Source organism: Borostomias antarcticus, assembly GCF_949987555.1.
Source record: "Borostomias antarcticus genome assembly, chromosome: 12".
Lineage (NCBI taxonomy): Eukaryota > Metazoa > Chordata > Actinopteri > Stomiiformes > Stomiidae > Borostomias > Borostomias antarcticus.
This window is the reverse complement of record NC_140245.1, coordinates 7,934,771-7,962,270: the sequence shown is the minus strand read 5'-3', so window position 1 is coordinate 7,962,270 and position 27,500 is coordinate 7,934,771. Positions and strand designations below refer to the sequence as shown.

Genomic DNA, 27,500 nt, shown 5'->3' with positions numbered 1-27,500 from the left:
TGTCTCAAGCACATTACCTAACATGCCAGTACAAACCCAGCATTGTTTGATAAGCCAGACCCCCCCCCCCCCCCCCTCCTCAACGCATTCCACCCCATCTTATAGGCCGACCTTATATCACATAGCCTACATGAGTGTGGGTTACCTAGCTTTTCAACCTGGTCTTTAACCCAAATTCTGCTCGTGGCAAAACCGCCGTAAGTAGGCCGACAGCCAGGCAGGTGGGGGGGGGGGTGGAATTGTACCGGGGGGGGGGGTCTCCGGTTCGAGGCCAGCGGGTTACGTTCGGCCTCCTGGACTCGCACAGACGAGGATGATGCGGGGCTCAGCCCTCCCTACTAGGTAGCCGCGCCCGCCGCGCCCAGGGCAAACATGGCGGGGCAAAGACACTCAGTGATTCAGAGGCATGTGTGTGTGTATTGTTGCCTGAGTGTATGCTTGTGTGTGTGTGTTGTTGCCTGAGTGTATGCTTGTGTGTGTGTGTGTTGTTGCCTGAGTGTATGGGTGTGTGTTTGTGTGTGTGTGTGTATTGTTGCCTGAGTGTATGCGCGTGTGTGTGTGTGTTGTTTCCTGAGTGCGCGTGCACGTGCGCGTGTCTTTTTATTGTGGCTTGTCTTTTGTAATGGATACGCGATACAAAAATGTGCCCTGAGCTGGGAAACCCTGAGCTGCTTCTCCATAACAAGAGGCAGTAAAATGCGCATCACCGATGCGCGGCGGAATCCGGCAGGTCTCACCGATCGCCGGCGTTTCTCTGGAAAGCCACTTCCTTCAACGCTGACGCCATCGACGGCTTCCTCTCCCGTTAAACAACATGTGCCCGACACATGGGCTCAGCTGAGGCTCGCTGACATACGAGAGAGAGAGAGAGAGAGAGAGAGAGATAGATAGAGAGAGGAGCTTGGGGGGGCGGTGGCCAATCCCGAGAGGAGGGCGGCCTGGAATTTATTGGCTCGGTCTGTCACCACAGTATTAACTATGCGACTGGCGATGATAGCCCTGCTAGGCATGCGTCTGTCTGTTAGGGGTAGCCACCCCCTCCCACACACACACACACACCACCCCAGACCTCTCATCTGAGGATCTAAGGATTGCAGATAACTGCTGTGGTCTGGTGTTAAATTAGACCTGGCCATGCTAGGGGCTGGCATGTAATGGAAGGGTGACGGACTCCGCCGGCATCCGAAACATGCACTTGTGGGACTATTGTCATCCGGCAGCAGGCTGCTGGCGTTTCTGGACCCAGACGGTGTGGAATTTGGATATTGATATTGGCGTTAAAGATATAAGCTATCTAAGGACACACACACACACACACACACATGCATGCGCTCACAACCGCATGCGCCGCAACATGGAAATGCTGTGTGTTACGGAACACTTCTGCAGCTGGCACGGACAGAACCAAACCTGTTTTGCAAGTTCCCACCAACACCCCAGGTGTCAGCTGCACCTGCACTTTAGTTTCCCAGCCTTTCTGCTATTGCACCCCTCTTTCTCTCTCTCTCTCTCTCTCTCTGTCTCTGTCTCTGTCTCTGTCTCTGTCTCTCTCTCTCTCTCTCTCTCTGTCTCTCTCTCTCTCTCTCTCTCTCTCTCTCTCTCTCTCTCTCTCTCTGTCTCTGTCTCTGTCTCTGTCCCATAGCAAGAACTAAAACAACTTACGCCCCATAAACTACTCTGGAACCCAATCGGAATTAAAGGTTTAAAATCGCACGGCACAAATAGTCATTTTACTGACAGTTGTTTAGCCCCGAAGTGTAAACGTTCTACAGAGAACCGCCAGAGCGACATGTTCTAACAAGCTAGAAACCTCTCCAGGCGCTGCATTTGAATGGATAATTAGCCATTTAGAAGGCCAGGCCCTTGAGTGGCTTGAGCGGTCCTTACACGTGTCACTGGGTTCGAGGGGTTAAAATGGAGCGTGGTCGCGCGTGTGGTCATGTGCTGCGCTCCCCAGCGGGTGAACAGACTGTCGCTTCACGCTGGTTTTAGCGTCGTGGCGTTTTGCCGTCTGCCGAACTCGACTCAAGCGGGAGAAGGAGGGAGGGAGGGATGGAGGGAGGGAGGGATAGCACCTCCTCGGTGTCTCCTCCTTACCCCTTGGGCCGTTGCTCCGGAAAACAGCTAGCCTCACACACACACACACACACACACACACACACACACACACACACACACACACACACACACACACACACACACACACGTGGCAGACATGATTTGCGGTTTGTTTGTTTTTTGACGTGTTCAGCCTATTAGCCCGGTTCCTTTAACGAGAGGCCCGGGGGGGAAGCCTCGGTCCGGTTTCGTCCGAACGGGGGCCCCGGTGGCGGCGCCGGCGTGAACGCGAGGTCAGGTGGCCACCGGCTCGCCAGTCCGCCCCCCCATTTTCCGACATCTGCTCATCGCCCGGCTCAGCTCAGCACACGCGTCCCCCGGGCAGAGTGTCGCCGTTGGCCTCGCTGCAAACTCAGCACATTCCTGCCTTTGTGGGCGAAGCTCAGGGCGTGAGGGGAGGGGCGGGGCGGGGGGCGGGCAGTTTTGGGTCAGGGAGGGGGAAGGACGAGAGAGAGAAGAGAGTTTTATTTTATTATTTGTTTGGGGGGGGGAGAGGAGGGGGGGGGTTGAGGGTGGATGCTGACTTTTCAGTGAAGCCAGCCTTTTCTCCAGTTGTGACTTTGAGAGTGTGGGGGGTATGGGCTCAGTAGAAGAGTGGGGAGTATGGGCTCAGTAGAAGAGTGGGGAGTATGGGCTCAGTAGAAGTGTGGGGAGTATGGGCTCAGTAGAAGAGTGGGGAGTATCGTCTCAGTAGAAGAGTGGGGAGTATGGGCTCAGTAGAAGAGTGGGGAGTATCGTCTCAGTAGAAGAGTGGGGAGTATCGTCTCAGTAGAAGAGTGGGGGGTATGGGCTCAGTAGAAGAGTGGGGAGTATGGGCTCAGTAGAAGAGTGGGGAGTATGGGCTCAGTAGAAGTGTGGGGAGTATGGGCTCAGTAGAAGAGTGGGGAGTATCGTCTCAGTAGAAGAGTGGGGAGTATGGGCTCAGTAGAAGAGTGGGGAGTATCGTCTCAGTAGAAGAGTGGGGAGTATCGTCTCAGTAGAAGAGTGGGGAGTATGGGCTCAGTAGAAGAGTGGGCTCAGTAGAAGAGTGGGGAGTATCGTCTCAGTAGAAGAGTGGGGAGTATCGTCTCAGTAGAAGAGTGGGGGGTATGGGCTCAGTAGAAGAGTGGGGAGTATGGGCTCAGTAGAAGTGTGGGGAGTATGGGCTCAGTAGAAGAGTGGGGAGTATCGTCTCAGTAGAAGAGTGGGTAGTATGGGCTCAGTAGAAGAGTGGGGAGTATCGTCTCAGTAGAAGAGTGGGGAGTATCGTCTCAGTAGAAGAGGGGGGAGTATGGGCTCAGTAGAAGTGTGGGGGGTATGGGCTCAGTAGAAGTGTGGGGAGTATGGGCTCAGTAGAAGTGTGGGGGGTATGGGCTCAGTAGAAGAGTGGGGAGTATCGTCTCAGTAGAAGAGTGGGGGGGGGAGTATGGGCTCAGTAGAAGAGTGGGGAGTATCGTCTCAGTAGAAGTGTGGGGAGTATGGGCTCAGTAGAAGTGTGGGGGGTATGGGCTCAGTAGAAGTGTGGGGGGTATGGGCTCAGTAGAAGTGTGGGGGGTATGGGCTCAGTAGAAGAGTGGGGGGTATGGGCTCAGTAGAAGAGTGGGGAGTATGGGCTCAGTAGAAGTGTGGGGGGTATGGGCTCAGTAGAAGAGTGGGGGGTATGGGCTCAGTAGAAGAGTGGGGAGTATCGTCTCAGTAGAAGAGTGGGGAGTATCGTCTCAGTAGAAGAGTGGGGGGTATCGTCTCAGTAGAAGAGTGGGGAGTATCGTCTCAGTAGAAGAGTGGGGAGTATCGTCTCAGTAGAAGAGTGGGGGGTATCGTCTCAGTAGAAGAGTGGGGAGTATCGTCTCAGTAGAAGAGTGGGGGGTATCGTCTCAGTAGAAGAGTGGGGAGTATCGTCTCAGTAGAAGAGTGGGGAGTATCGTCTCAGTAGAAGAGTGGGGAGTATGGGCTCAGTAGAAGAGTGGGGAGTATCGTCTCAGTAGAAGAGTGGGGAGTATGGGCTCAGTAGAAGAGTGGGGGGTATGGGCTCAGTAGAAGAGTGGGGAGTATGGGCTCAGTAGAAGAGTGGGGAGTATTGTCTCAGTAGAAGAGTGGGGAGTATTGTCTCAGTAGAAGAGTGGGGAGTATGGGCTCAGTAGAAGTGTGGGGAGTATCGTCTCAGTAGAAGAGTGGGGAGTATGGGCTCAGTAGAAGAGTGGGGGGTATGGGCTCAGTAGAAGAGTGGGGAGTATGGGCTCAGTAGAAGAGTGGGGAGTATTGTCTCAGTAGAAGAGTGGGGAGTATTGTCTCAGTAGAAGAGTGGGGAGTATTGTCTCAGTAGAAGAGTGGGGAGTATCGTCTCAGTAGAAGAGTGGGGAGTATCGTCTCAGTAGAAGAGTGGGGAGTATGGGCTCAGTAGAAGAGTGGGGAGTATCGTCTCAGTAGAAGAGTGGGGAGTATTGTCTCAGTAGAAGAGTGGGGAGTATCGGCTCAGTAGAAGAGTGGGGAGTATCGGCTCAGTAGAAGAGTGGGGAGTATGGGCTCAGTAGAAGAGTGGGGGGTATGGGCTCAGTAGAAGAGTGGGGAGTATGGGCTCAGTAGAAGAGTGGGGAGTATTGTCTCAGTAGAAGAGTGGGGAGTATTGTCTCAGTAGAAGAGTGGGGAGTATTGTCTCAGTAGAAGAGTGGGGAGTATCGTCTCAGTAGAAGTGTGGGGAGTATGGGCTCAGTAGAAGAGTGGGGAGTATCGGCTCAGTAGAAGAGTGGGGAGTATGGGCTCAGTAGAAGAGTGGGGAGTATGGGCTCAGTAGAAGAGTGGGGAGTATGGGCTCAGTAGAAGAGTGGGGGGTATGGGCTCAGTAGAAGTGTGGGGGGTGACACCACACAGGTGTGAGCCTGTATTGAGACAGCTAATGGAGGAGGGGGGTGGGCTCTGTTAGGAAAGCCTGTCGGCGGTGATGCTATGAGCAGTACATGTAGACGTGGTGTTTACAGCTACCGGCCCGGCTTCTCCAGCGCTCGGCTCCCAGTGTTCCTCAGAACGGAAGTCCTGACCCGGGTCACTCTGTCAGGAGCAGGAACCGTGACGACATATAGACCTCGCTTTGCCGAATGAAACACTGTAAGCAATACTCGTCTCTGTCTCTGGGCTCAGTGGTAGAGCGGGTCGTCCAATGATCGTAGGTTCGGCGGTTCGAATCCCGCCTCCTCCTGTCCACATGTCGAAGTGTCCTTGGGCAAGAATCTGAACCCTGAATTGCTCCCAATAAGCATGGAAGCTGCCACTATTGGTGTGTGAATTTTTGTGTGAGTGGGTGAACGAGAGGCCATTGTAAAAGCGCCATATAAGTGCAGTCCATTTACCACCCCCCACCCCCCCCACCCTGTCTCTCTCTCTCTCCCCCTCTCTCTCTGTCTCTCCCCCCCCTCTCTGTCTCTCTCTCCCTCCCCCGTCTGTCTCTCTCTCCCCCTCCCCCCCCCCCCTCTCTCTCTCTCTCTCTCTCTCTCTGTGTCTCTCTCCCTCTCTCTAGAATGACCCTCCGGAGTGGGGGTGTGAGGGGGGCGACTGCCCCCCAGGTGTGTTCCTGGCGTCGGCGGAGGAGGAGGAGGAGGAGCCGTTCTCGTGGCCGGGGCCCAAGACCCTTCGCCTCCGCCGCACCTCCCAGGGCTTCGGCTTCACGCTGCGACACTTCATCGTCTACCCGCCCGAGTCCGCCGTGCACCACCCCTTCCTGGTAAGGACCCCGCCCCCAATCGCGGACCCCCCCACGGACACGGTGGGAGGGGCCACGCCAAGGTGTCGCTCTGGGCGTAGTCCACGCTTCCATGGCTGTGAAACCGTTCCCTATTACAGAAACAGTGCACTGTTCTAGTGTACCAATTTGATTCACTATACAGTAGAAAATACCCACAATTCGCAGCAATTTTTAGTGGACAGAGGATTTACCCAACGATTTCTTTACACCACACGTGAGTGAGAGACAGACAGTGAGTGAGTGAGTGAGTGAGCGAGTGAGCGAGCAAGTGGTTTCGAACACGCCTCTTGTCGGCTTTCAAGGCCGTTTGATATCGAGAATGGCGGCTCATGTCTGCCTTTTGTCTTTTTTTTTTTCTAGGAGGAAGAAGTTGGCCGCAGAGGTATGTCGAATGATTCTACCTCCACCAACCCGCCCCCCCTCCACACACACACACACACACACACACACAACGGCCCCTCCCCCCGGTTTGCCCTTCAGTGCTGCAAGTTCACTGCGCCTACTTCCCACTCAGTGTGATGTTTTCCGCGGAGCTCTTCTGCTTCCTGCTGAGCTCTCTGGACGCCGCGGCGGCCGCGCGGGAGGGGCGGAGCTTCGTTAAGGCCTGAGAGAGCCGGGCTGGCCAGCTGTCACCGTCCCCCACCTGCCCTTCTGTTCACACATGTTGTTGTTGTTGTTGTTGTCACCCCTCCCCCTTTCTCCACCACAACAAAAGTTTCCCAAAGGGCTTGGTTTTTTTGCGTTGTTTTGTATGTAGTCCTGTGTGTGTGTGTATGTGTGCGGGCGCATGTGTTTTAGGTGTTTTCTTAGTCCAGGCGCCAAGGGGATATTATCCCCGCCCCACGGCGACGGGGCGTTTTGCCAGTCAGGTGTTTGGCCTGTCGTCCCGGCCGCCGCCGCGTCTCTTCCTGCTGCCGGAGCAGGGATCTCCCCGAGGGGGTGTTTGCGTGTTTAACTAGTCCCAGTTGGCTTCTGTTGACCGTGGGGGGGGGGGGCGGTTCAGGAACCGGTCCGACTAGACCCGGATCAGCCCCCCAGACGTTTAGTTTCGTCAGGGGGGGGGGGGGGCAGTCGACCCAGAGGGAAGCATTCGGACGCGGCGTGCTGCCAAGTTAATCCTCGTGAGTCGCGACGTGCGCACGGACGAGCCAACAGCCCAGCGTCACGGGGAATATGGCCGGGGTTTATTTTCAACGTTCGGGAAATTCCGCGGAATGTCGAAATTCCCCGGTCCGGGCGCGAGCCGCGAGGATGCGGTGGTTTTCCGGAGGAGAGCGCGGAGGTGCGCAGGGCCGGACGGAGAGCGGGGGGCGACTGGCCGCGGCCCGGAGCGCCGAGAGGAACGCCGGCCTGAGACGCTCCCACGCCGGGCGGGGCTGTAGCGGTACAGACTGGCCCACACTCTGTGTGTGTGAGTGAGTGAGTGAGTGAGTGAGTGAGTGAGTGAGTGAGTGAGTGAGTGAGTGAGTGAGTGAGTGAGTGAGTGAGTGAGTGAGTGAGTGAGTGAGTGTGTGTGTGTGTGTGTGTGTGAGAAAGTTAGTTGTGTGTGTGTGTGAGAGAGAGTTAGTTGTGTGTGTGTGTGTGTGAGAGAGGGAGAGAGTTAGTTGTGTGTTTGTGAGAGAGTTAGTTGTGTGTGTGTGTGTGAGAGAGAGAGAGTTAGTGTGTGTGAGTTAGGGTGTGTGTGTGTGTGTGTGTGAGAGAGAGAGTTAGTGTGTTGGTGTTTTCTAGCTAATGGTTCATCCCTTCCCTCGCTGTGCTAGCACGGCACTGGGCCTTGAGCATGTGCTGCTGGTTTCATATTAGGGCTTCATAGACCACATGGCACCCATAAGGCAAGATGAGCACAAATGCATAACACATGCAATTCATACTGTATAGACCTACAGTGTACACGTTAGATATTCCTTTGTGTGTGTGAGTGTGTGTGCGTGTGTGTGTGTCTGTGTGTGTGTGTGTCAGAGAAGCGCACACAAGCTTTGTCATGCTGTTAAGTTACAGGCTCTATTAGTTGATCCTTTGATTAGACCACGTGGAGCCCGCTTGTTGTGGTGTGTCATGATAATGTGACATGTTGATAGACCTGATTCACATCAGATCCCTCATCCCTAAGATGACGACGAGGTGAGGCGTGGTTAGCTGACTCGACAACAGACCGGCCCTGTTGGAGCAAAGAGCAACCTCCCATCACCCGTCAGACCAGCCGCGTCTCAGAGTCTCCCCCTACTGGCCGTTTCAGGGTCAGACAAGTGACGTGAATGTGAATCGTGAGAAACTGAATATCAATATGTTTAATGGTGTTGAATTCTAAAACGTAACACTGTCGTTCACACTTCGTACCCTTTGGGGATCAGAAGTGACACGGGGGAGCCTTAGGTTCACACTGAATCCCGGGGACGATTCGGAAGCCACAGCCCTGACACTATTAACCTGATACCTTAACAACGTCTCAGGGTGTGACTGCAGTGCCCCTGCTCTAGGAAGCGTCTCACAGAGTTTGTTTACTAGTTTATTTACTGTAGTTTATTTAGCAAACGGCAATAGTGTTCTGCTGCTCGCCACTAGAGGGAGCGCGACACAATGCCGTGGTTGTGTTGTTACGGGGCGGGCGGGGGGGGGGGGGGGGGGGGGCGCTCCTCCCGTTTTCAGATGTTACATAATCACGCGTAGTATTCACGGCGAGCGAGAGCAGCAGACAGGTGTGGGCGTTGGCGGCGCCTGCCGCCCCCGTCGCCCGCGTCCACACAGAGACCGCCGGCCCGAGGAGGGCGGTCAGCGCCACGCCGCTGCGATGCGCTCACTTTAGGCTCTGCGCCGTTGATATGTCAACTGCGGTCGGTAATGCGCTGCGTGCGCACACACACACACACACACACAAACACACACACACCGAAGACACGGTGCACACTCGGACAGAGTTTAACGGTTGCCTGGCGCCCAAAGCCGTTTTCTCTGTTTACTGGGAAGGAGTGGGAGTTGTGCAGCTGAGCACACTCCCTCCCTCTCTCTCTCCCTCCCTCTCTCCCTCCCTCTCCCTCTCTCTTTCCCTCCCTCCCGCTCTCTCTCCCTCTCTCTCTCCCTCCCTCGCTCCCTTTTCCCCTGCAGCTGCTAGGAGACAGCAGCAGAATGAACAAACAGGTTTTCCTGCAGCCCAATGCTATTCACCTCCCCTCGCCGAATCCCCACAATCCCCCGCCCATTAAAACATCTCGTCCTCGTCAATTAATCCTCCTCTTCATTCAGCGCGGCGGTACCGAGGACAGGCGGAAAGGAAGAGAGAGAAAAAAAACCCGGCGTTCTCGTTTCGCTGCCACGGCCCTTGATTCACGCCGGCACCGAATCCCGTGACGGTTCCCTCTCTTTCACACACTCGCTCTCTCGCGCCTTTCTGTGGCGAAATGTCCCAAAACAATTTAAGGGTCTGTTTGGTAGCTGTAAACAGGCTTTTTATTCTCCCTGGTATTGTACTGCTTCAGTGTTTGTGTGTGTGTGTGTGAGAGTTTTTTAAATGGGAGTCACTGGAGCGAACCCCCCCCCCCCCCCCCTTCCTCTTCGTGGGAGGTATGAGTGGTCACTGCCGGGGTCACGGAAGGTCACTAATATGGGAAGTGAACGCGATGTGCGCGCTCTGCTCCGGCCCCGTTCCGTACAGCAGGCTGGACACACCGACGGCACAATATTCACATTCACACGAAATGAACGCTGTCACAACCTGACGCCGTCTCTTCGTCGCCAGGGCGACCGCGGAACCGGCTGGAGCCAATGGACACCATCTTCGTGAAGCAGGTGAAGGAAGGAGGCCCCGCCCACGGAGCCGGCCTCTGTACAGGTAACGACCGCCGGCGCCCCCTCTGGTCCCCGACCGCAACAGCACACTGGGTTCGGAGCGCAGCGGATCCAATACAGTTATCCTGCCTGGTATTTTTTGCATCCGCGTTCCGACCCCCATGACATCATACAGATGAATAATTAGCTATTGTGCAGATTGTGGCGTTTTTTGTCTACAGCCCTGGATTCATGTTCCGGGCCTGTGAAATGTGGTAGAATAGTGATCTCTCTCTCTCTTTCTTTCTCTCTTTCTCTCTCTCTCTTTCTTTCTTTCTCTCTCTCTCTCTTTCTCTCTCTCTCTTTCTCTCTCTCTCTCTCTGGTGGGGTGTTGCAGGCAGAGAGCCCCCCTCAGGCTCTATGTGACTGTAAACACACATCAGATGACTGATCAAAGCCTGCCCCCCTCCCTCTCTCTCCCTCTCTCTCTCTCTCTCTCTCTCTCTCTCTCTGTCTGTCTCTCTCTGTCTGGCATTGAGGCACTATCTCCCATGGTGGGAGAAAACTTCCTCTTTACCACTGGTTCCTCTCCCAGAAGGCAGGAACACACACACTCACCTCTAATGTGCCGTCAACGGCGTGCCACAACACCGGCACTCTCAACCTCTCTCTATTTCTGATCGTCCGCAGGGGACCGAATCGTCAAGGTGAACGGAGCCAGCATCATCGGGAAGACGTACTCCGAGGTCATCGGCCTGATCCAGAACAGGTGAGGGAGGAGCGTTCGAACCCCCCCCCCACCACCTACCCCACCCCCCCTCTCTTAACGCACGCGGGCGCCGCCGGGAAGCGCTGGCGCCGTTCCAGTTTGTGTTTCGACCTTGCGGGACTTGATGCGCGTGCACTCTGTTTACAGCGACGCCGTTCTGGAACTCTGCGTGATGCCAAAAGACGAAGACATTCTGCAGCTGGTGAGTGGTCCGGATCAACCCCCCCCCCCTGCTCCTCCTCCTCCTCCTTCTACTCCTCCTCCAGTTCGATCCCCTCTTTCTATTCCTGGCCGTTTCTTCCGATAAACGGGAGGGCCTCTGGCTCCTCGCCCGCTGTGATTGACAGGGCTGTGCATGTGATGTGGTGTCAGAGAGCTCTGCTCTAGTTTCTGTGTGTGTGTGTGTGTGTGTGTGTGTGTGTGTGTGTGTGTGTGTGTGTGTGTGTGTGCGTGCGTGCGTGTGTGCGTGCGTGCGTGCGTGCTGCTATTGGGACAGCAGTGGTGCTCTAGAAAGATCCACTTCAGAGTGCTCCATCTGGGGCTCGGCTCCTCCTAACCAGGCCAGCTGCCCGGTCCTTCCATGTCCTGTCCCCTCTCCTCTCTCCCCTCTCCCCTCTCCTCTTCACTCATCTCCTCCCCTCTCCCCTCTCCTCTTCACTCATCTCCTCCCCTCTCCCCTCTCTTCTCTCCATACTGTCCTCTTACGCTGCCCGATGCGGCGACCGCCGAGGTAGCCTCTTTGAAAAAGTCGTAGCAGCTGCCCTCAGAAATGCACCACACACACACACACACACACACACACACACACACACAACAACACACAACTCCTCCATAAACACACCACAGGATTACCAGAAGACGGCACAGGATCTTAGCAATACTGTACTGTCTGACAGTGGCATGCAAATCATGTTACACAGCTGGTGTTGGAGAACTAGTCTTCCTCTCTCTCTCTCTCTCTCTCTCTCTCCCTCTGTCTCTCTCTCGCCCACCATGTCCTTATGTAACACACTTCCCCGACGGATGGACAGACAGGCACGTCTTCGGCTCGCGGGGCCAGACACGTCTTTCAACGCCAACGCCGTTGACGGCGTGACGTTTACCGCAATAACAGCGCTCTCTCCGACGAGCGCGTCGCTCGTTCACGAGCTGCGAAACGCAGCCTTGAGGAAGCAGGAGGGAGGGAGGGGGGTCTGTGAAAAAGGCCAGCGGGCCTCGCGCCTTATGTCACACGCTGTCCCCATCAGCTTGAAGGTGTGTGTGTGTGTGTTTGTGTGTGTGTGTGTGTGGAGGCGCGTTTGTGCGCGAGAGAGGCGAGAGGAAGTGTGTGAGTGTGTGTGTGTGTGTGAGAGAGAGCGTGCGGGGGTGTTTCACTGTGCGCTTATTGTCCTCAGCTGAGCCCATCGGCGCCAGCTATTATCCACCATGGCGGTCGCGACCCTTCCCCCGGACGGCTGCGTCCGCCGACCAGGCAGTCTCTGTCCCCGGGGCTCGACGCCAGCCACACGGGGGCCGCGCCGGATATACATAGTCAAGCTTGGAACTCGTGGGCGGGCGGCATCTTGGTGTCGTGGGCGGCAGCGGCACCGGTGTTTTGGCTCCCCGTCTGCAGAGCCGCGTTTCGAATGCGGGCAAAAATCGCCCCCCCCCGTTCCCCGCGCGTCGTCTGCGCCCACCGCCCCCGCCGGTCCCCGTCGTTAACTTTTCACGGGCGCTGGCAGCTGGAGCGGGGGATGCTGGCTAAGCATTCCGCAGCCCTCGTCGAGCCGCCACCACCCCCCCCCCCCCCCCCCCCCGCTGTTCCTCACTTCCTGTGCCCCCCCCCCCCCCCCCCCCGGCAAAACCACATCTGGGCTGAAAGAGAGACTCTGTTCATCCGCCCGCCGGGACGCCGTGTGGGATCGGCTTATTTTAGCGCTGTTTATTTGAACTCACGCGGAGAAAGCTCGGCCGGTTGTACCTCGGCCGGAGGTGGGCGTTTAAAGCTGGGGGGTGCTCGTTACGAGCCGGGGTTTGCACATGTAAGAGAGAGTAGGCTGAGGACAGAGGTAGCCTTGAACCAATGGTTCTGTAGCCTATAGGGCAGGAGCCTATTTCCTGTTTCCTTAGCGTGAGGCAGCGTGATACACCCCCCTGGACATGATGGCTAGTATGACGCAGGAACTTAACCCCAGTCCAACCCGTGATGCTGAGTGCCAAACAGGGAGCCATTTGGTACCATTTTTTATAGTCTTTGGTATGACTCAGCCGGGGATCGAACCCCCAACCTCCCAATCTCAGGGCGGACACTCTAACCACAAGGCCATTGAGCCGGTTAGGCTAAAGACAGGTGTGCGGGTCACGCCGAACGCCCAGTCCGGCTGACGCTCAAGTCCACACCCAAATGAGGACGGTAGATGAATAAAAACCAAGCGACCCCCTCCACGCATCACGGGCGGCTCTTGTACCGCCAAACCCATTGAGAACGAGTTATGTGATTACCGGGGCCGTTTAATAGGCCTTAATCTTCCCCGGCGGAGCAATACAATGCCCACAGTGTGGGCGTTCATCTAATCGACTCGGTAGCGAGCGCGGTTCTGCCGGGGTTTCATGAATGATGCACGATGTTGACGCCCCGGCCCGTCTCAACCAGGGACGGCGGATCGATACCGGCCGGTCCTCTGGGGCTTCCTCGCCGGGCCCGGTTCCCGACCGCAGCCCGCCTGTCCTCTCTGCTCATTGGCCGGAGGGTTAAAGTCATACAGCTGGTGCCCCCGCCTCCTCAGGATAGACTATGGGAAACCAAATAGTCTGTCATTTTGGCAAACGGACTGTTTTTGTATTTTTATTTATTTTATTTATTTTATTACACACATTTTCTCAAGCCTTCCTGGCATCTTAAAAGCACGTGCTTCGATTTTGAGATCAGCAACATGGAAACCCAGAGCCTGTAAATAAATGTATTAATGAATTAACTAATTAATTAATTAAATAAATAAACAAAATTAAAAAAATCACACGGTGCAGCTGTCTCTCCACCCAGCCCCTTCCCCTCTCACTGGCTGACCCCCCCCTCTCTCTCTCTCTCTCTCTCTCTCTCTCTCCCTCCCTCTCTCCCCTCCCCTCATCCCGAGCGGCGTGTCTGCGCATCTGTTGCGCCGGCCCGGTCCGCCCAGCCCCGTGTCGGAGCGTCGGACGGATTTAATGTCAAAGCCAGACGGGGAGGGGGGGGCTGGAGGATTAGCGGAGGCGCTAGCTAATGAGGGGTGGGGGGGTCGGGAGGGGGGGTGGCTAGAGAGGGGGGAGGAATGAGAGAGAGAGAGAGAGAGGGAGGGAAAGACGTGCACACAGGCTGCCTGGAGACAGGCTACAGACTCTCATGCCAGCAGTTGCCTAGCATGGGAGAGAGAGAGAGAGCGGGAGAGATATAGGGGGAGACATATCCATCACCTGACCTCCCTGTGTGTATTGAACAGGTTGATGCCGCTGGGAAGGAGGGAGGGGGAGGGAAAGCGAGAGAGAGGGGAGGGAGAGAGAGAGGAGGGAGAGAGAGAGAGGAGGGAGAGAGAGAGAGGAGGGAGAGAGAGGAGGGAGGGAGGGAGAGAGGAGAGAGGGAGAGAGGGAGAGAGAGAGAGGAGGGAGGGAGGGAGGGAGAGAGGAGGGAGGGAGGGAGAGAGGAGGGAGGGAGAGAGAGAGGAGGGAGAGAGGGTAGTGGGAGCAGTACCATCTGAGCTGAATGTATAATCAAGCAGCTGCTGCCTCTGTCATGTGAGCGATACCAGAGAGAGAGAGAGAGGGGCTGCTCCCTCAGTCACACACACGGCGGAGCGTATCGACCGACGGAGCAGAGCAATGGAGCGCCGCGGACGGCAGAGGCTTCGGCTCCCCGGACCGACCGGCACGGGCAGGTGGCATCGCTAACGTGACAGCGCTCCTCCTTCCTCGCCATTCCCTGGGGCGCCGGCGAATCTCCCGGGGCGTCGACTTAGGCGCGTCGAGCCCCCCACTCCCGCGCGCGTCTGGCAGCGTCAACACTTCTATCGCTCTCTCCTTGGATCTCGCGGATCCCTCGTTTTTTTTTTTTTTCCTTCTCCCCTCTCCACGAAGCGATGTGTGTGCGTCGCTCCGTGTCTCCCTCCTCCTCCTCCTCCTTTCCTCCGTCGCCTCTCGGCGCTCTCGTTTTCCTCCCTGCGATGTCGACGGCGGCCGCTTCTCCTCCTCCTCATTCTTCTTCTTCTTCCGAGGGAGACCGCCGCTGATCTGGGTAAGCTGCCGGAGGGAGGGAGGGGGGGGGGGGGGACGACGACGGCAACAACCACCTGATGGTTTTCCTCCTCATCTCATCTGTATTCGCCATGCATGCCGCCGCTGTCATTTCGACGACGTTCCCTCGACGCTAGCTCCACGCCGCGAGCTAGTGGTTTCCGGTTCTAGCGTGCGTGAATAGAGCCTGTCGGTGGAGAACCGGGCCAGAACACCCTGCGGTCAGCGGGGCAGAGGCTGGCCGTGTCAGAGGGGAGGGGAGGGGGGGGGGGCGGCCCGCCGCCACCACCACCACCACAACCACACCCCGACGGAGGCCGGCGACCTATGAACCGCAGCCGTCGCTGAAGGGAGGGGCCGGTGCGCCGATTGCGAAAGGGTGCAGGGGGGGGGGGGGGGTGTTGCAAAGTCCAACTCACTCCCAACGTGTCGGTTCCTCGCGTCTGCTGAATTCTCCCGTCGCATTTCAAAGAGAGCATGGCAGAGCCGAACACCAGCGTCGCCTGGGGGGTCGCGGACCCCCGTCTCCGGGATTACACGCGGGCCTTTAGGCCGTCTGCGGCGCCGGGGGGGGCGCGCCGGTAGAAACCGCCGATGAACGCCGAGGCGAGGCCCAGCGCCGTACCAGCGGTCGAAAGAGGTCGTCCGTACCTGTTGGCGTGCCTCAGATCGCGCTCCTTCGGCTCGAAGGTGGGTGGACCCCACGTCCACGGGGGGGGCTTGTGTTTATTGTCCGGTACTTGTTTATTATCCGGTGCTCGTTTATTGTCCGCCTTTGTTGTAGATATAAGATGATTCATTAATTACTTTCCGAAGAGGAAAGTAGTTTGCCGGAACTGAATTGTAGATCAGATTCAATTCATTCCAATGATTCATTTATTTAGTACAACAGGATACAGATATCCGGGTGAGTCACAGAGAAACGCTTTGGCAGTCGGTCAGTCCAATGGCTAGAGCTCTCTCCAACTATGACCTGATACACCAATGGGCAGTGAGCTTCTTATGGATCTCCTCCAGACCCCTGACCAACTAAGTCATGTATTATGTTCTTGTGCTGAGAATAGCTATGGCACTTGAGACAGAAAAACCTCTTTATCAGTTGTCCAGTGCAGAATACATCGGTCGCGATGTCTACACATGTTCTGTTATCAACCGAGGCCCATCGGGGTCAATCCTCTTGATGGCGTGGAGCGCTCCGTCTGTGTGACACGAGTGGATCTTTAGGCCTTCTAGCCGCAGTATATTTAGCAGGTATAAATGTATGCAGCGCTCGAGGGGGAGTGTGTGTGCGTGCGTTCTCCTCCCTACGTGGGCGTGCGCGAAACAGCACGCCGTGTTTCGCGATGATGTTTTGGCGAGCGGCAGCCAGAGAGAGTCTCTCGGCTCAGAGCAGATGAACAACTCTGACACCCCTCCCCAGCGAACCGCCTCCGCGCTCTCCCATTACACTACGCACACACACACACACACACACACGACACATAATCTTACGCAAGTGTTCTCTACCAGAATTGAGGGTCTCACTGTTGAATATGACACACACCTGTAAATATGGCCTAGTATGATATCTGACTCTCTCTTTCTCTCTCTTTCTCTCTCTCTCTCTCCCCCCCCCCCCTCCCCCTCTGCAGGCCTACTCCCAGGATGCCTACCTGCGCGGTCACAGCGCCTACAACGGAAACGCCCGCCACATCCCCGAGCCGCCGCCCCTATGCTACGCCAGAGTAGACTGTAAGCCCCCGGGGATGGCCCAGGCTACCGACTCGCCCCGCCCCCCGGCGCCGGCGCCCCCCGACCTCGGCTACCGCCAGGAGATCACCGTGCCGCCCTCCCCCCCTCCGCCGCCGCGCCAGACCGTGGTGGTGCTCCCCGCCGACGTCCGCCTGGCGCCCGGCGCCCACAGGGCGGACTACCCGGACCCGGCGTTCCTCCTCCTCCGCGGCCGGCCGGCCTCCGTGGCCCAGTACCCGCCGCCGCCCAGGAAGGCGGACGTGGCCTACCCGCCGCTGCCGCCGCCCCACTACCCCCCCGCCGCCCACCAGAACATCGACTGGCGAACCTATCAGACGTACCGGGAGTACATCGACAACAAGGGCATCCACTCGCACGCCAGCCGGACCATCCAGGAGCGGCTGGACAGCCTGCGGGCCGCCGCCGGCCACAACGCCTTCAACGCACCCCCCCACCTCCACCTCCAGCACAACCACGCCACCCGGGGGGGGTGGGGCCCCAGCGGCGGGGGGATGCGCCGTAGGAGCACCTCCCACGACCGGGCCTACCACCCCCCCCACTACCAGCACCACCATCACCATCACGGACCCCCACCACCGGTCCCGTTCCTCGTCCCCCCGCGCAGCGCGTCCCAGGACCGCATGGGCGCCACGGCGGGGAGCCAGGCGAGGAACTGGCCGCCGCGCAGCGCCTCCCAGGACGGCCTGGCCCACCGGGCGGCGGCGGCGGCGCGGCGAGCGTCGGACTACGCCGACCCCGCCGACCTCCGGCGGAGCTACGCCGGAGGAGGCAGGGCGACGGAGCAGGGCCCGCGCCCGGGCAGGCAGCCCCTCCCCAGGGAGGCGGTCCTTCACAGGCAGCACCCGGTGGGGTACCGGGGGGCCAGCAACCCGCCGCTCTACGCCAAAGGACCGGAGCAGCAGCTGCCTCCCCCGCCGGCGGACAGACACGCTCACCCGGGGAGGGGCCACGCCGCCTCCGGCGCCAACGCCAACGGGAGCCATGCCGGCCGGAGCAGAGGCCGGTCGGAGGGCGGGCAGCCGGCGGGCGACGCCGCGGGGCGAGAGGGAGGGGTGGCGGGGGCGGCGGGCTTCAGGTCGTCCTCCTGCTCCGCCCCCGGCCAGAGACAGCAGAGGCCTGGCATTCTCAAGACCCACCACCACCACCAGCCCCCCAACCACCACCAGTACCCAGAATCCCCGGCCCAGACCCAGACCCAGGGACAGGTGAACGGAAGAAGCCCCAGCGAGGGAGGGGGCGGCGGGGCCGTGGTGGTGCTCAGGGAGAAGCCCCCTGCGGGGAAGAACGGCGGCGGCAACCCCCTGCGCCACCCCTCCTACATCCTGGCCGTCAACGAGGAAGGGGCGGAGTCTGCGGTGTCGGCGGGCGCGGCCTGCTGGCTGCCCAACGACGCTCGGCGCGAGATGCACATGAGCCGGCTGAGCGAGCGCCGGCAGACCTCGGGCTCCAGCAACCTGGACGAGTCGCTGGACGCCATCCCCTTCATCGGTGAGAGCCCGTGCGGGGTCGTCATGGCAACGGGCGGTAGAGGGAGAGAGAGAGAGAGACACACACACACACACACACAGACCAGGGCCAGTTTTCAAACTGTTAGCAGCAGTCAATCTATTCTGTACAGACACAGAGTCAGTTCCAGGGAGATGCTGTGGATTCACTCACTGCCAGAGACTCTTGTGTTCCAGCGAGGATTTAAGATTTAAATACGTACTGAGATATTTACAACCAGCTCAGTCCGCTTGGTTCAATTTACAGTGAGGAGCTTTGCTAGCAGGAGAGGTTTCCTGGAGTTGTGAACGTAGCTCGGTCTACAACTTGGGTGATCGTGTGTGTGTGTGTGTGTGTTGGGGGAGTGGGGAGGGGTGTCAGGAACAGTCAAACCACTCGTCTTCACCAGTATCGTCTCTGTTTCCTGTACCATTCGCTGTCACAGTGCATCAAGTCTTGCAGCGGACTCTTCTTCCATGCAGATTGTTGTTCCGAACGACCCTGTGCCCCCCTGTGACCCCAAACTGTCACTTCAGCTGCAGTCACAGTGGAAAAGGAATCCATTTTTAATGTTGGGTCGAGTCAGATTTATTTATAAAGCACAAACAACTCATGTTGACAAACCAGAGCAGGCAGTAAAATCACAATAAAAAAATAAAATAAAAGACACCCACATAAGCATCAATACACACAGTACAGGTACAAATTGACAAAACACTGGCATAGGTGCATGTAGAACCACATCAGGAGGGTCCAAACGCTAAAGACTTGAAGTATGTTTTGAGCCTGGACTTGATGGAATCAGTGGAGGGGGCAGATCTGATGGAGGGGGGGGGGGGGCTTTTCCACAGTCTAGGGGCGGCAGCAGCGATGGCGCGGTGTCCCCTGAGCTTAAGTTTAGATCGAGGGACGGCCAGGAGCCCCAAGCCAGACAACCTGAGAGACCTGGAGGTGGAATAAGGGGTTCAGAGGTCCGAGGTATAAGAAGGAGCACTGCCCGTTCTGGGCTTTAAATACAAACACAAGAACCTTGAAACCAATTCTGAACCGCACCGGAAGCCAGGGGAGAGAGGCCAGGATAGGGTGTTTGTTTGTTTATTTATCCTGTTGCCTCTATGCACGACAATCCGTTTCCTCAGCATTTAGTCAAAGGGAGAACAGCTGAAACAGAATAATCGGACTGCTGGTGAGCGTGGGAATGGATCCTTAGCTACATATGGAAACAGTCCACTGTATTAAGAGAGCAGTGGCGGCATACAGGCCCAACCACTACCCTGCTGCTACAATTATTCATAACAAACCAGGGTTAAAGTTGATTGTACTGTATGTACGCTAGTTTAGACCATGATGACAAACTCTTAAAATTAGGCTGATGAATAGTTTTGTGTTTCTAAGACGAACCTCCTTGGCCTCATCAGAAAGCGGGTCCTTCGTTCCTCTGGCTGTACCAGCGAGCTGTTTTGGGAGGACAGTGGTGCCCTCTCGGCAGGTGTTTGACTGCTGGATTTGGGTCACAGCAGCATAGGCAGCAACGGGCCTCGTAGCCGGGTTTTCTTTTTTTTTGTACGGCCCACGGGACATAAGTTAGTTCTACTCTGGGCCTGGCCCATTTGAGAAAGAGGCCGTACACTTTCTGTGCAGGAACTACGTTCGGTTGACGTTTACTTCAAAGGCAGTGTTGACAAAACGGTTTTGTTGGGCACTTCGCCTTCTTTCGAAACCTTGAGCCGCTACGTTTGAAAGATGATCTTGAAGAAGTGACCAAACGTGCCTGTCTGATGGGCCTAATGACCCGTCGGTCGGACAGACCTGGCTGACCGATCCCAGCCCGGCGGTCATCATCATGGCCCGTGCGTCCAGGGCTGAGGAGGGTGTAGACGAGTGGACCGGGTCAGGCCAGGCGCAGACAAAGCAGGCAGTGACAGCGATGATGCGACAGCAGCACCGTCCTGGGCCCGGTGCCCGGCCCGGGGAGAACAGTACTCCGATTGACCGGCCCTTCCGGGCCCCTATCAATGACCCGTTTGAAAAGCCTCCTCTCCTCGTCACGTGAGGACACACTCCCATCGGTTCCTAGGTCCCCCGCTTGGACGGGGCAGGGCACGGTCACTCTGATGTGGACTGGGAGGTGTCGAGATTATTTTCACAGTGTCTCTGGAATACGGCCATCGCAGGCCGAACACGGATTCTATTTTTGGAATTAATTTAGCTCCGAAGGCGCCTCTTGATTGACAGGGCTGCCTCAAGGGAATGTTGCCGGAGGGGCATTCTCTAGAATATTGATCTTTGTGAGGACCGTCGGAGTGTTAAACTCATTGGGGAGCAGCCCCGCGGTGGTGGTTTTTGAGACGGCGCCATCCATCCATGGACCCGTGCCGCCGCACCCGCGGAGCGACAGGCGTCCGGTCCGCCCCCGACCCACCGGCGCCGGTCCAGCGGCGGTCGGCATGCTGCTGGTAGACGGGCTGGGGGCGGGGCCGGGCCCCTGGCGCTGGCTGGACCGTGTGTCCTGGTGCCAGGCCTGTCGGGAGTGCGAAAGCCGCTACCTGCAGCTGGAGGAGCCGGCCGGTATGTTCTAGAAGGGCGGACGGTGTGTTTCATACAAGGAGGAGTCTTGATGAGATCGATTGCCGTCGCGTCAAGCTTGCTGTTTGTAATCGAGGGTTCCAAGAGGTTCTCACGGTCGCGCCTGAGTTTGAGTTTAAAGTTGCACACTTTAAAGTGAGGAACGTTGGTCTGGGCGGGGCCCTTCGCTGGTATTATGATGCTGGATTAGGATAAGAGGTGGGAGCGTTGGTCTCTGCAGACTCAAGCGTTGAGGCCAGAGAGAGGAGGGCGTGTTGGGTCTATATACCGACGGAGAGGGGGGTTGTGAGTTTGGACGCCAGGCTAGGAGCGAGGAACTGGGGCAGTCTGCTTTTAAATTTAGCTCCAAAAGCCCCCTGGCTGCAGGGAGCAGCTTTGTACTCTGAAGCTGTTCTGGGTCGCCCCCCGGAGCCCGGCACCAGCCAGGAGGGGGGGCGGCACCGCCTGCCAAGTTAAGAACTTTCTGGGTTTTATGGGAGAAAAGAGGTGGGGGAGGGAAGGAAGGAAGGAAGGAAGGAAGGAAGGAAGGAAGGAAGGAAGGAAGGAAGGAAGGAAGGAAGGAAGGAAGGAAGGAAGGAAGGAAGGAAGGAAGGAAGGAAGGAAGGAAGGAAGGAAGGAAGGAAGGAAGGAAGGAAGGAACCGATGTGTCCTCATTCTGGGCTGTACGCCTTGCCGGTGTTATGTCACCAGAGTGCTGTAGTAGGTCCTAACCCATTTAGATTCTTCTTTTCTCTCTTGGTCTGCTGCAGTGCCTGCCTGCTGATGGTGCATACCTGAAATAACTCTGCTGATTTAGCTTCCAACGAGAGCCCCTACTTTTGTTAAGAGCTAGATAATCGGAAGATTCCAGATTCCAGATCAGTTTATGGCCATGCATAGGGTTTACACATACTAGGGATTTGTTTAGGTCGATGGTGCAGTGATGGAGACGGCATTAGACAGGTTGCAGGGTGATGACGGATGCATACAGTAACATCCTTGGGCAGGAATTGAAAGATGTATAGCATATGCTAACATGTGGCGCAGCAATAATTCAAATATCTGTCAAAGTGTAAAGAGGCGTTTGCCCGACCGTGGTATATCATGAATATACGACGGCCCCTAACCAATCGGTTTGCGAGGTCGGAACCACTCGTTGTATAACCTGTTTAACTCATGCGCTAGGTGTGTGAAGGCAGTTGTATAACGCGTTCTGTACGAGATGTGCTAAGTGTGTGTCGTGTGTTCGCAGACGAGCCGGCTAGCCCTAGCGTTGACCACGAGGCCGCGGCCATTCCGGCTTCCGCTGTGATATCCGTCGCTCCAGCCATGGCTACAGGCCCGCCCAGCCCGGCCTCCCCCTGCCCCCTCATTCGCCGGCAGCTGTCACATGACCAAGGTAAGAGCCAGCTTAGAGGGCGGGGCTTCCAGTCACGTGGTTATAGTGCAGATACAGAATGGTAGTGTTGCCACATGGGTAAGTGTTGGTCAGTCTGCCATTGTTGTCCTCTCTGTCTCTACTGTCCTCTGTCTGTCTCTACTGTCCTCTCTCTGTCTCTCCTGTCTCTATGTCCTCTCTGTACTGTCTCTGCGTTCTCCGTCTCTACTGTCTCTGTGTCGTATCTGTCTCCTTTCACTTGTCCCCTCTGTCTCTACTGTCCTCTCCGTCTTTACTGTCTGTCTCTACTGTCCTCTCTGTCTCTACTGTCACTGTCGTCTCTGTCTTTCACTGTATGTCCCCATCTGTGAGGGGGTTGAGGACAATGCAGAGATCTAGTCATGTGCTCCCTCATAACTCCGTCATGGCGTTCTCAGAGGAGGTATGATGTCATTGACCCAGTTTGACCCAGGAATGAGGGCGAGGCCGTGCCTCCCAGCAGCGCCGAGTCACCCCAGAGTAAAGCCCGCCATACGCCCGCTGTTTACCAACGTGTAGACAACTGGGCTTAAGTCTGCCAACTGTCAAAGGGAAACGCCTCTTTAACCTCGAGCCGTCCTGCTGATGTCATCACCACGTACTTTGACACGGACACGAGCCCCGCACCGCCTCTGCGGACTCCCGACGCTGACCGCCATGAACGCCCACGTGCGCTATCCGCATCAGTGCGTCCTAGTTGCGGCGAGCCAGTGTTCACCGGCGCCGTAGACCCTCACCCCGTGTCCCTGTGTGTCTGTTACCCCCAGAGTCCCTCCGGAATGCCCTCCTGGAGTCGGAGAACGCCACCAAGACGGAGCGCTCCAAATCCTACGACGAGGGTCTGGACAACTACCGCGAGGAGGGGAGAGGGTGAGCCCCGCCCACACCGCCGCCTTCGTATCATTAACCGTGGAGCGCGGCTGCACTCCTACGTTTCTCTTGGTCTGATGTCTAACCTTTTACCGCCCCCTCTCTCCTCCCCCCGACCTCCCCCCCCCCTCCGTGCAGGCGCTCGTCCAGTAAGCACATGCACGGCCTGAGAGGTCTCCGAAAGGTGAGTGGTCAACAATCGCGCCTCGCGTCAGGTGGAACCGCGTTCCGGGCCAGTCGGAGCTACCAGGAAGTGGCTGCGTAGAGAGCGGAACTAAATACAACGGCTCGCGGAGTAGCTCGTCACGCCGCGACGAAGAGTTAGAGAAAGCGTCACGCCCGTTGTGTGCTTCTCCGAAACTCTCGGCTGTGATTGCGGCGGGTTTTTATCCCCGTTAAGCTGCGTTGTTGTCGTTGTCGTTGTTTCCTCACGGTCTTTGACATCCGTAGTGTCTCCCTCAGCTGTAGGGAACTGGCTGGCCTGTGTGGTTCATTGATGCTCCCCAGACACCAGTGCAGAGCGATACCACAGAGGATCAGCCTTTATTCATATCGACGAAGACTCTCCTACATATCTGTGTGTGTGTGTTGACTTGATAGTAAAGGACATACAATATTTAATTTTCCAACCTCAGTGAGAATGTACAACAACGAGGAATACCCAAAAAGAGGGCTAAACTCCTTAGCTAAGTACTGCTCTGTCTCTGCTGTCACAGACAGCCGCCATATATGGCGGAGACGCTGCTACTTGTACCCTTGAAAGATGTGTGAAAAATTAAGTTATGCCGCTGGTCCATGAGTTGTGATCGTACTGACTGCACCTGTAGTATTTGTGTCCCTGTATGTAATTTTCTCTATGTGGACATAAATAAATTGTTAATGTGTGTGTGTGTGCGGGCTCAGGCTCTGGATGGACACAAGTCGTCCGACGACTCTGGCTCCAGGAGGGACTCGTCCTCCGACATCTTCAGCGACTCTTCGAAAGAAGGCTGGCTCAACTTCCGGCAGCTCAACACCGATAAGAACAAGGTAAGTGCCCAACACCGACACACACACAACCACACACACACACACACACATACTATTGCATCTATGAGCTTCACATAAACGTCTCTTTCTGTGTGTGTGTGTGTGTGTGTGTGTGTGTGTGTGTGTGTGTGTGTGTGTGTGTAGCGCGTGGGCGGAGGGAGGGGGTCGTGGAAGCAGATGTACGCGGTGCTGCGAGGCCACGCCCTCACCCTCTACAAGGACAAGAAGGAGGGGCTGTGCCACGCCGCCGCCGCGCCGACCGACGAGGACCCACAGCCAATCAGCGTCAAGGCCTGCCTGATCGACATCTCCTACAGCGACACCAAGCGCAAGCACGTGCTGAGGCTGACAACGTCGGACTGCGAGTACCTGTTCCAGGCCGAGGGGAGGGACGACATGTTGACCTGGATACGGGTCATCCAGGAGAGCAGCAACCTGGACCAGGAGGTGGGGTCCTCTGGACAGTATTTAAAAAGCGTTTTGTTTGATTTGAGCTCCCACTTTCGGTTGCGGACTGCGCTTGTATAGCGCTTTTATCCAAAGCGCTTTACAAATGGCCTCTCGTTCACCCATTCACACACACATTCACACATCAATGGCGGCAGCTGCCATGCAAGGCGCTAGTCTGCTCATTGGGAGCAATCTGGGGGTGTCTCGCCCCAAAGACACTTCGACGTGTGGACGGGAGGAGCCGGGATTCGAACCGCCGACCCTACGATCATTGGACGACCCGCTCTACCTCCTGAGCCACAGCCGCGCCAGTCCACTTATCGTACTGGGACAGCAAAATCAAGCGCGCCCTTATTATTTGACCGCTCTGGTCTGCTCTGAAACCTCATAGATGCTACATTGATACACCGCTCCAATTTGATCATGCACTCTGTCGGAGCTCATGGTTTTACCGATAGCCCAGTGACTCATGCGGTCGGCGTTCGCCGCAAAAGTCCTCTGGCGGTCAGGCACCAGGCCCGGCCCTCCACGGCGAGACGGCTGTTTCAATAAGCGCCGGGTCCCTTTCAACAGACACCGCAAAAGAGTAGCCAAGATCGGGTCGCAGACAGGTCTCATCCGGTTAACGCCGTTTGACACCCAGTCTAACTGAATTTAACTTTAAGAACTGTCGGGCGTCGGGTGCTGCACGGGCAGAGGTCAAGCTCGCTGTGTGGAACCGTTCCTCTTTTTATCGCGGCCATGATGAGTTCACCCTCGTCTCCTCGGTGTCGGCCAAAGTTTAGCATGGCGATCTCTTTATTTGGACTTCTGCTTTGATATAACGTCGAGCCTGCTTGGTTCCCAGCAGTAGGCTAAATAGCGGTAGTGTTTTCAATGAGTGACCTACAGTAGCCTATGCCCCAGAATCAAAACATTTCAGAGGGTCCTGTTCTATCTCCTCTCCTGGACATCACCGTAGGTCAGTGAGACCATTTTGAACAGAGCTCTCCTCTCCTGGACATCACTGTAGGTCAGTGAGACCATTTTGAACAGAGCTCTCCTCTCCTGGACGTCACCGTAGGTCAGTGAGACCAGTTTGAACAGAGCTCTCCTCACCTGGACATCACCGTAGGTCAGTGAGACCATTTTGAACAGAGCTCTCCTCTCCTGGACATCACTGTAGGTCAGTGAGACCAGTTTGAACATAGCTCTCCTCTCCTGGACATCACTGTAGGTCAGTGAGACCAGTTTGAACAGAGCTCTCGTTTGTTCAGCTGTCAGCCACAGGTTTGTGGTCCCCAGACCCCCAGAGAGATTCTCTCTACCAGGACTAACCTGTGACTTCCTGAATGCCTCCAACGGCATTCTGGGGCCTTGGAGCGGCTAATTGCAGATCCCCAGTTCACTTGATTATACAACATCAGTTATTTTTAACCAGATGCTATTAGCAACAGTTTCAGAACTCCCTGAGCCAGTATTTTGAGGCGACTAAAGCTTAATTTATACTAAATCAACAAGTGTCCTAGGACAAATGTTTGTCGCCAGAAAAAAAAATGTCGACCGACATTTAGCATTTATACTTCAGCGAAGTGTCTGATCACCTCCACGGTAACTCGCAGACGCGTGGCTGATTGATCCACGGCCACGAACGTGCCTTCTATCTAGCTATCCAATCACAGCCGTGCGACGAAAGTGACGGCGTCTGCGACATTAGAACGTTTGGTAGGTGCACGTCACACCTGTCCGACGCAAAAAAGTGTCGACAGCGACGTAATTTCTGTCTGTCGTCACTTTCAAAAGCGTCGTTCGACGAAGTATATAAATCGTCCTTAACTTTTGTCATCTGTGTTTGTTGCTTCTAGAACGCAGCCATCACCAGCCAGGACCTGATCAGCAGGAAGATCAAAGAGTACAACACCATGATGAGGTACGCTCGCTAGGGCTGCTCCACATCGCCCCCTGGGGGCGGGGGGGAGGCACAGCAGCGCCCCCAAACACGTCGGCCACGCGCACCGTCGGAAACTCCGACCGCGCCTGACCACTCGTCGGCCAGAGGCGACAGGCGGACGTATGTTTTTGGGGGATTCACGGCTGACCAGTCATCCTCTGTGTGTGTGCGTGTGTGCGTGTGTGTTTGACCCAGCGCCCCCTGCAGCCGGACAGAGCCCTCCCCGAAAACATCCCGGCAGTCCCTCAGCATCAAGCAGGCCTTCCTGGGGGGGAAGGGAGAGGGCCAGAAGAGCCCCCACTCCCCCAAGGCAGGGGACGAGAGGAGGAATCTGAGAGGTGAGGATTGGTCAGAGTCCACAGGAACACGCCGGCCCGGGTCGGTACCTCACAGTACCTGCGTGGGGCGATGGGCGTTTTGTCGTAGGTTATGAGGGTAACGTAGAGGTAAAAGAAAGAATTGCCTTTGCTTAATCGTTCAAATGTTGAGATTTTTTATTGTTATGGTAGATGTAGTAATTGACTTCACTGGTGTGTGTGTGTGTGCGCGTGTGTTTGTGTGTGTGTGTGTGTGTGTGCGCATGTGTGCGTGCGTGCGTCAGATGACCCCAGCCCGCCGCGCGACCGAGCAGCCTGGAGGAGGGGCATCCCGGGCATCATGAGGAAGAACCCCTTTGAGAAGAAGCCGTCGGCCGGGGTCACCTTCGGGGTGCGGCTGGACGACTGCCCGCCCGCACAGGCCAAGGTGAGGTCCGCTGTGTGTGTGTGTGCGCGCGTGTGCATGCATGTGTGTGTGTGTGTGTGTAGAGTGACAGAGCTTGAAAGGGGGAAGAAGAGATACTTGGAGTTGGGTGTTTTTGTGTGTATTTGCACGTGTATGTGCGAGTGTGGTTGTCTGCCGCTGTGCTCTCAAATCAATCCTGTGTGTGTGTGCGCGTGTGTGTGTGTGTGCGCAGGGCGTCCCTCTGATCGTGGAGGTGTGCTGTAAGCTGGTGGAGGAGCGGGGTCTGGAGTACACGGGCATCTACAGGGTCCCGGGAAACAACGCCGCCATCTCCAGCATGCAGGACGAGCTCAACAGCAAGGGGATGGCCGACATCGACATCCAGGAGGACGTGAGGACTCTCTTTCTCTCTCTCTCTCTTTCTCTCCCTCTCTCTCTCTTTCTCTCTCTCTATCTCTCTCTCTCTCTCTCTCTCTCTCGCACACACACACACACACACGGAAGTGTACTCCTGTCACATCATACACTAAGTCTCTCTTGCTTTCCTCTTCAGAAATGGCGGGACCTCAACGTGATCAGTAGTTTACTGAAGTCTTTCTTCCGGAAACTTCCAGAACCTCTTTTTACAAATGGTTAGACCCCCTAACACGCGAAACAACGGCTACATTTGAAT

The 27,500-nt window shown here is 56.5% G+C and overlaps 1 protein-coding gene across 2 annotated transcripts in view; it reads left to right on the top strand.

Moving 5' to 3' along the window:
* The window catches only part of arhgap21b (Rho GTPase activating protein 21b), a 45,358-nt gene that overhangs the window by 7,074 nt on the left and 10,784 nt on the right, over nucleotides 1–27,500 (top strand). For both annotated transcript variants that reach the window (XM_084447462.1, XM_084447463.1), the window contains exons 3-18: nucleotides 5,609–5,812; nucleotides 6,194–6,215; nucleotides 9,567–9,659; nucleotides 10,286–10,364; nucleotides 10,512–10,566; nucleotides 16,238–17,846; nucleotides 21,661–21,807; nucleotides 22,593–22,695; nucleotides 22,834–22,879; nucleotides 23,599–23,724; nucleotides 23,869–24,171; nucleotides 26,019–26,083; nucleotides 26,300–26,442; nucleotides 26,706–26,848; nucleotides 27,060–27,218; nucleotides 27,381–27,459. In XM_084447462.1, coding sequence (XP_084303588.1) covers nucleotides 5,609–5,812; nucleotides 6,194–6,215; nucleotides 9,567–9,659; nucleotides 10,286–10,364; nucleotides 10,512–10,566; nucleotides 16,238–17,846; nucleotides 21,661–21,807; nucleotides 22,593–22,695; nucleotides 22,834–22,879; nucleotides 23,599–23,724; nucleotides 23,869–24,171; nucleotides 26,019–26,083; nucleotides 26,300–26,442; nucleotides 26,706–26,848; nucleotides 27,060–27,218; nucleotides 27,381–27,459 — 3,376 coding nt within the window. The remainder of the gene's footprint in view (nucleotides 1–5,608; nucleotides 5,813–6,193; nucleotides 6,216–9,566; nucleotides 9,660–10,285; nucleotides 10,365–10,511; nucleotides 10,567–16,237; nucleotides 17,847–21,660; nucleotides 21,808–22,592; nucleotides 22,696–22,833; nucleotides 22,880–23,598; nucleotides 23,725–23,868; nucleotides 24,172–26,018; nucleotides 26,084–26,299; nucleotides 26,443–26,705; nucleotides 26,849–27,059; nucleotides 27,219–27,380; nucleotides 27,460–27,500) is intronic.